This window comes from Sus scrofa, chromosome 14, assembly GCF_054392235.1.
Source record: "Sus scrofa isolate SSC_HxYL_T2T_F1_AM1 chromosome 14, Sscrofa_HxYL_maternal_Yorkshire_Landrace_v2.0, whole genome shotgun sequence".
NCBI classification, from domain to species: domain Eukaryota; kingdom Metazoa; phylum Chordata; class Mammalia; order Artiodactyla; family Suidae; genus Sus; species Sus scrofa.
In genome coordinates, this window is record NC_139396.1 from 133625782 (window position 1) to 133634477 (window position 8696).

Here is an 8696-nt window from a genome sequence, read left to right on the forward strand (position 1 = left end):
TCTTGGGATGTTGTGCTTGTGCGACTGCCAGGATCTAACCAGCAGGTGGCAGCAACACAACAGCAGTCAAACAGAGCAGATGATTCTTTAGCATTTCTAGAGCCGGTCTTGGTTCAGGGAACCTTTGCAATCAGCGTTAGCAGTTTTGCCGCTGAAGCCTGAAACCATTAAGCTGTATACTCCCCACTTGATACGGTTAAAAGAGAGAGGAGCGAACTTGTGGGAGGTTTTTGCCAGCAAGCGGAACAGTTGGTCCATCAGCAAGAAAGGCTTCAACCGCAGCTTCTTCTCCGGACCTTCCCAAACATGGATGGCCCTGGAGGGTCTGGGCCCTTCTCAGAACCTGGGCTGCTCTGCTCGCTGCAGCCAAGTTCCTGGATGGCTTTGATAGACTCTTTTCTCTAACCTTTTTAAAAGCATGATAAATTCTTCCCCTGGAGTTCCTGTCATGGCTTAGCAGTTAACGAACCCAACTAGTACCCGTGAGAATGCGGGTTCAGTCTCTGGCTTTGCTCAGTGGGTTAAGGATCTGGCATTGCCGTGAGCTGTGGTGCAGGTCACAGATTCGGCTCGGATCCCACATTGCTGTGGCTCTGGCGTAGACCAGCAGCTTCAGCTCCAATTTGACCCCTAGCCTGGGAACCTCCATATGTCATGGGTGTGGCCCTAAAAAAAAATTAAATAAATCAGTACAGCTGTCACTAGCTCTTCCCCCACCTGCCTCCGGCCCCTTCCACCCCCACCCCAGGGGTCTTCATTTGAAGGTGTGGGACATTCCTCTCACCCTCTGGAGAGATGTTAAGGCAAATTTAGAAATCCGTAAATGAATCTCAGAATGAAAAACAACAACAGAAGCAGACCTCCTCTTCATGCCATGTTAGCTCCCAGTGTTCAGCTCGAAGCCTTCAGCAGGGAAACGTTGCAGAAGCTTGACCGCAAACTAACCAGCTTCCCAGCTCAGACGGGTCCTGCCCGCTTTCTTGGCCACCAAGAACCATGAGTTCCTTTGCTGACCTCAAGCCCACTTCTCCCTTGTCCTGCAGGATCCCATCCTGTTCTCTGGGACCCTGAGAATGAATCTCGACCCTTTCAACAGCTACTCAGATGAGGAGCTTTGGAAGGCCTTGGAGCTGGCTCACCTCAAGTCCTTTGTGTCTCACCTGCAACTTGGGTTGTCCTACGAGGTGACAGAGGGCGGTGACAACCTGAGGTATGTTTCATAAGTTACTTCGTCCACAGGCACTGGAGGAGGCAAGAGGACCACTCCTCTTGTCACTCATGGTGGGTAGCAGCTGGCATCAAAGAACTTTTTCTCTGGGTCTAATTCCTAATGTGTAAAACCAACCCGTTGTGAAGATTAAAATAGACCTGAATGTCCTTGGAAACTCTTGAAAACCTTTGTTAGCAAACATACCCTCCCAAGATATTTCAAATGTGAACTTACAGATCTTGCCATAGCGGCCTCTACTGTCAAGCTGAAAACAATCCCCAGCCCTGGTCCATCGCCAGAGCTTGATTTGATTGGTATGAGGCATTGACTGGGCATGGGACTTCTAACGGATCCCTGGGGGGTTGTTACAGGCAGCTGTTTGAGAAGCCTTGATCTAAGAGGCCCATGGGTGATGGAGGGGTGGTGGCCTCCGGGTGCTGGGGCAGCGCTGACCTACTGGAAACCAGCACAGACACTCTTATGGCGTCACGATTCCTTTTCAAAGCATTTCTACATATCCATGTACATGGATTTCTACATATTTCTACATATCCATGTACATCCATGTACTGTCAATTGATCTAGCACAAGTGGGCCTGGCATTTTTCCTGCCACAACCTGTTTTTTCCATCCACACGCTGTCAGCTTTCAGCCAAAGCCAGTGGCTGAGCGGCAGGTCTTGCTGCAGCCCTGGGTGCATTCAGAATGGTGGGTGGGGCATGGACCAGTGGCAGCTGGAGCTCAAAGACTACACTTGACATGGCATCACCAGTGCCTTGACTTCAGACCTGGTTTGGAGGTGTCAAAACTTAAAATTCTCTGGTCAGGGAGTTCCCGTAGTGGCACAGCGGAAATGAATCTGACAAGTATCCATGAGGATGTGGGTTCGATCCCTGGCCTTGCTCAGTGGGTTGGGGATCCTGTATTGCCGTGAGCTGTGGTGTGGATCCAAGATGTGGCTCAGATCTGGCGTGGCTGTGGCTGTGGCAGAGGCTGGCAGCTGTAGCTCCGATTCGACCCCTAGCCTGGGAACTTCCATATGCTGTGGGTGTGGCCCTAGAAAGCAAAAAAATAAAATTCTCTGGTCGGAGATTGGAGATCAGCCAGGGGAGAGGGTCAGCAGTTGAAAGCCAAACTGATGCCTTAGCAACAGCCTGTTACCTTGAAGTCCAACATCAAGGTAACAAGCAGGCAAGAGTTGGGAGAGTTAAGTAAATAGTTTTGCAGAGTCTCCCTTTTCACATTACTGGAAGTTCATCTTGGGTGACTTCTCATCTCCTGCAGAAATTTTCTTACAGAGAATTACAGAACTTTAGCCACCCCCTGTTTAATATGTTCCCTAATGGCCACAGCAGGAGAGAGCAATTAGCAAATTCCCGAATATTTCCTCCACATCATTTCCCAAAGCTTCTTTATGTAAGTAAGAGGTCCAGCCTTCATTACTGGCTTTTAGCAAATTAAAGCCATTTGCATTTTATAGGCATATTCGAATTCCACATACATTGCATCTCACACCAAGACATCACGTTCATTAGCTAGCTACGGTCCCTCGTCAAGGCAGAAGGCCTTGATCAAATAATTAGCCTTGGGACTAGAATTACACATTAAAATAAGGAATGGATTTTCTAAGGCTGCTAAGAAATGCCACCGGGGCATTCTCGTGCAGTGTCACCCTATATTAATGGCATCAGGTCAAATCCTGCTGAAGCGAACTTGGGCACATCCATCTTATTTTGAAATTATTGCTCATGTACTGAGATATCTGCAGCTAAATGCAAAGCACTGTTCCTGGGCTAGTGTTTTCCAACTTGTTAAACACGAAAATCTCCTGGAGTGTATTCAAAATACACATTCCAGGAGTTTCTGTCATGGCTCAGTGGTAATGAACCCAACTAGTATCCATGAGGATGCAGGTTCGATTCCCGGCCTTGCCCAGTGGGTTAAGGAGCTGGCATTGCCACAAGCTGTGGTGTAGTTTGCAGACTCGGCTTGGATTCTGAGTTGCTGTGGCTGTGGAGTAGGCTCAGATTTGACCCCTAGCCTGGGAATTCATATGTGGGTGTGGCCCTAAAAAAGATACAAAAATAAACAAAATACATGTTCCTGGGAGTTGCCTGGTGGCTCAGGTTTAAGGCTCTGGTGGTGGCATGGCCAAAAACAACGACAACAAAACCTTATATATTGCAAGGCTCCTCCTCATTCTGATTGAGTGGGGCTCAGAAATATGAATTTTTGAATTAAATATCTGTGGTGGGTCTTGCAATTAATTGAAAAAGTTTGGAAAACAATGTTCTTGGCAATAATGAACAGCTAGTGGAAGAGGCTAAGGCATCTTGGAGGAATTTAGGAGTGTTTAAATCTGATCTGGAATATGACATTTCCCTCCCCCTCCCCCAACCCCAGGTTATTCCTTGGCCCTTTGAGGCTAATGCTTGGTTTCTTCCATGGGCTACAGCATAGGACAGAGACAGCTACTCTGCCTGGCCAGGGCTCTGCTTCGGAAATCCAAGATCCTGATCATGGATGAAGCCACTGCTGCGGTGGATCTAGAGACAGATCACCTCATCCAGACGACCATCCAAACTGAGTTCTCCCACTGCACCACCATCACCATTGCCCACCGACTGCACACCATCATGGACAGTGACAAGTGAGTGAGCGGGGGACAGAGCTTGATGGCCACAGCTTAACCCTTTGTCAATAGTAATAGCATCAGAGAGTTCCCATTGTGGCTCAGCCATTACAACCCAACTAGTATCCATGAGGATTCGGGTTCCATCCCTGGCCACCTCAGTGGGTTACAGATCTCGTGTTGCCTTGAGTTGTGGTGTTGTGAGCATCAGCCATAAGATATCTTTTTTTTTTTTTTTTTTTTGGCTGTTAAGGCCACACCCACAGCATATGGAGGTTCCCGGGCTAGGGACTGAAACGGGGCTGCAGCTGCCAACCTACGCCACAGCCACAGCCACGCTGAATCCCTGACCCACTGAGCAAAGCCAGGGATCAAACCCTCATGGATACTAGTCAGATTCATTTCCACTGTGCTACAACGAGAACTCCGGCAGCGAGATACCTTACAGAAGGTTAAACCATCTTCGTTCTACTGATGAAGAAGCGGAGGCTGAGAGATTTCGCAGATCTGCCTCCCATTACGCATTGTGCTGATGGAAGCCAGCCGGGTTAAGGGAACTGTCTCGAGGGCAAAATGGGAAATGCGTGTATCTGTTAACTCAACTGGGTCTCAGGGGCTCCCCCTGCAAACAGGAGCTTTCTATTAGTTCCAGTTCTCACAGATTACAATCAAAATGTGGCTAACGTCCATAATCTTGAAATTGGAGAGAATAGGCTCCCTTTTTTGACCAAGGGGATGGGTCCTTTTTATTTATTTATTTATTTATTTTTTGGTTTTTAGGGCCACACTCGTGACATACGGAGGTTCCCATGATAGGGGTCAAATCAGAGCTGCAGGTGCTGGCCTACGCCACAGCCACAGCATGCAAGATCTGAGCTGCATGTGCGACCTACACCACAGCTCATGGCAACGCCAGATCCTTAACCCACTGATCGAGGTCAGAGATCGAACCCACAACCTCATGCTTCCTCAATGGATTTGTTTCCACTGCGCCACAACAAGAACTCCAAGTCTCCCTTTTAAAATCAGCGTATCCTTAGAGTTCACGTTGTGGCTCAGCAGTAACAAACCTGACTAGTGTCCATGGGCATATGTAAGTTCGATCCCTGGCTTCACTCAGTGGGTTAAGGATCTAGTGTTACTGTGGCTATGGCACAGGCTGGCAGCTGTAGCTCTTATTCGACCCCTAGCCCAGGAACTTCCATGTGCTGCAGGTGTGGCCCTAAAAAGAAAAACAAAAATTTTTCAAAAAATAAGTGTATCCTTAACGTATATTCTTAAAAAAAAAAAGCTCATGTAAATGGAGATATTCTTATACTGTTCTGTTTGATATTCCACATGCAATCCATCTGTGTTGATAGAGAGCCACGCTTGGTTCATTCATCCTCACTGCTTTGCAGTATGAATGAACAGTCTGTCACAGAAGCAGTCGGTTGGACCGGCGCAGGGGACCTTGCCCAGACAGAGACCCCTTGTCTCAGCCAGGGAGGTTCTTTTTCCGAATGGATTTGCACAGTCAATATGAAACCAATGCTGAGATTGGAATAGCACAAGCTTTATTCAGGCCAAAGAAGGGAGAAGAGGGAGTAGTTCACAAATCAATTTCTCAACCCAATTCGGGCAAATACCCCACTTATATAGGACCTCATATGAAAGGGAGGGAATTGGAAAGAGTGGGAGGAATATTCATAATTTATCCAAGAACAGGTTTGTCTGTGGTTTGGGCCCAGAACCGAGGCAATACTCTTTTTCAGTCCGTGTATGGGCTTTTCTGGTTGTTGTCATGGCAACTGTCAACTGTCATGGCACCGGTGAGTGTGTCATTTAGCTAATGTATCACAGTGAGTATAAAATGAGGCTCAAGGTCTCCTGGAAGTCGAATCTTCTGCCATCTTGGGCCTCACTGGTTCTAGCCAGTTCTTGTTTTACTCTTTGCAGTTTCCTCCTGAAACTTCGATAAGAGCAGGTGGTTTCTATTGGAGGAAGGGGGAGGGGTTTGATTCTGGGGCAACAACCTTGGTAACAGTGCCATGACCTAGGCCTGGTTATTCCTATAAATGCCAAGATTTGAGATGCTGCTTCCTAAGACTTCTCTTTCTTTCTCCTTTCAGGGTAATGGTCCTAGACAATGGGAATATTGTACAGTATGACAGCCCCGAAGAACTGTTGAAAACCCCTGGCCCCTTTTATTATATGGCCCAAGAAGCTGGCATTGAAAATACACACAGCACAGCCTTCTGAGAGCAAGTCTGACAGGTTAGAGAAGGGCTGTGAGGACCATTCCGTATTCTTTTTGTGACGTATACGAACAAGTATACATACAAAAAGCGTGCGTAAAATATGTTTTAAAGGATCATAAGTGAACACCCATGTCCCCATTATCCAAGATTTTTCCGAAATGAGTATTATCAGCTGCATCATGATTCCACTGTGATCCTATACCTCCCGGCTTCTCTCCCTCAAGAGAGAACTGCTATCCTGGATTTTGTGATTATTATTCCTTTGCTTTCTGTTTTCGTTTTACAACTTCCCTTAAAAATGGACCTTTTTAAAAACGTATGGCCTCATACTGCTTGTATTCTTCAATGACTTGCCTCTTTTCTGTATTGCATTTGAGATTCATCGCTGTTGATGCACATGGTGAGGCTGGTTCATGCTCCCTGTGCTATGTAGCTCGTCAATGTGTGAATACGCCACAGTTGATCCATTTTAGGGTGGTCAGCAGTAGGGTATTTTCCAGGTGTTTTATTTTCTGTTTTGAGCAATATTGCTATGAACATTCCGGTACATAACTGCTAAGATAACATGTGTAAGAGTTTCTTTAGGTATGACGTATAGGGATGGGAGGTAGCACATGTTTAAATACATATAATAGATAAAGCCAAACTAGTGATGCCAATTTAAAACATTTTTGTCAAATCTGATGAGAATGAACTGGTACCTCATGGAGGTTTTTAAATGTCTATTTCCCTGGTTATGATTCAGGTTTCTGTATGCGGTGTCTACTGGTGCTTGCTCATGGTGCTTTATTTCCTTGAATGTCTCGGGAAATGTTTACTGTAAGCCGCTCAACCTCCTTAGCATTTTTAAAAATTGAAGCATAGCTGAATTACAATTTGTGTTAGCAGGTTTCCTGTGGCTTGAGTTGAAGCTGACCTCTCTTAAAAGGATTTGTGCAAGCTTCTGCCTGCCACCTTGGGGACATTTTGAATTAAATTCTCCACTACGAGCTTTCAAAGCATACAGTTAGTGAGTGGGATTTCAGACCACAATCCTGTGTGAGAGCCAGTTTGTGGTTTCTAGAATCTCAAAAGATTCCTCCCCCTTGATCTAGTGGCAGGTTGGAGATGGGCGTGTGGCATTGCTGACTCCTTCCACGTGGTGGGGTTTATTCCTTACCTGTTCACTGCAAGTATAGCCCTTTTGGGCTCTGGCTCATCAGAGGGTCTCCTGTAGGTTCTCCATATTGACAAGTCTCGGGCTTTCTGTCTTGCCTCAGCATCCTCCAATTGTCCTCACAGGTCAAGATGTCCAGGTAGCTTTGACGCTTCCTCACCTTCCAGGGTTTCTTGTGCCAATTGTCCTCACAGGTCAAGATGTCCAGGTAGCTTTGACGCTTCCTCACCTTCCAGGGTTTCTTGTGCTACGTTATTTTGGGTTTAGCATATTTCTTACCTCCATTTCAGTTCTGCAATTACGAAAGATTTTAATTTATTCATCATTGTAGCTGTTTGTTGAATGAGATGCTCAGAGACTTAACACTTCCTAAAGGAGGGGATCACACCCCTACAAGGCTGGATGAGGAGGGGGCTTGTTTCCTCCTACTTGCTCTGTTCCATCAGCATCACTCTATCAATGTTTGTTTCCCTGCAGAGGCAGTTCATACAAGTAGCAGCCCTGCTTTCAGTTGGCAAATTCAGTGTAGTCCTGCTATCACCAGCTAAGCAGCACCCCCTTCTGGGCAGTCTGGGTTTCAGTTTTAGCGATGGCCTCTCTTGCCTTTTGTTCCACAGACCTAATGATGATCGTTACTTTTGCACTCACCAACCCTCTGATACTTCTTCTCCTTTAGCCCCTTCTCCAATACCTATTTAGCAATTCTTTATATTATTCTGCAAAGATAACCTATGCTTTCTGTCTCCTGACTAACCAAATGGATAGAGCCTTGAAGATAATCCAGTTGAAGTCCCTTATTTTTCAGATAAGCACCAGACTGAGCACAGTCATGACAAGCAGTCAAAACATGCGTGTTTCCAGAAGAGCCAGGACCAGAAACCCATTTCCAGATTTGGTCCCATGATTTCTTCTTTTTCCTATAATGAGAGAGGGTTTTTGATCTACCTACTCCCGTGGGTGCTGATGCAGTGAGGGGAAGGGTCTTTTTTTCTTAGTAGTGATGACTGAGACATCCAGTGAAGGTGGCAGAAACTGGAAGCAGCCTGGATCCAAAACTTTGGTGATGACGCGTCCCCCTCCAGATCTCATCTTGGCCCAGGACCTGGGTAACCCAATGCAATGTTGATGTTTCCTCCTTTCCTTCTGAGGTCTTCATCCTTGACCTTCCCCTGTTCCTCTGTATTTCCTCTGTAATTGATTTCATACACTCCTGGGGTTGCAGCTTCTACACATGATCTCATTTCTAGCCCCTTCCTCCCCTCCAATTTTGAGACTCATACGTTCAGTTGTCTCTGCTGTTATCCCCTGGATAGCCTTCTGGCATCTGACATGCAAATCACCCTACTTGGAAAAACCCTTCTACCTCTTCCACTCTAAAAAGATTTTTTTGCCTGTCTTTCTAACTCAAGTGGTGACATCATCCACTCAGTCCTACAAAATGAAAACCTGGGCATCACT

The 8696-nt window shown here is 46.3% G+C and overlaps 1 protein-coding gene across 4 annotated transcripts in view; it reads left to right on the forward strand.

Annotated features, from left to right (window-relative positions):
* ABCC2 (ATP binding cassette subfamily C member 2) overlaps positions 1 to 6397 on the forward strand; it is an 82862-nt gene extending 76465 nt beyond the window's left edge. For all 4 annotated transcript variants that reach the window (XR_014826748.1, XR_014826749.1, XM_084995097.1 and 1 more), the window contains 3 exons: positions 1044 to 1210; positions 3666 to 3860; positions 5954 to 6397. Coding sequence is in view for 2 of the 4 variants with exons in the window: in XM_084995097.1 (XP_084851223.1) it covers positions 1044 to 1210; positions 3666 to 3860; positions 5954 to 6083 (492 nt within the window). In the remaining 2 variants the exon portion in view is untranslated. The remainder of the gene's footprint in view (positions 1 to 1043; positions 1211 to 3665; positions 3861 to 5953) is intronic.
* Positions 6398 to 8696: the final 2299 nt, after the last annotated feature.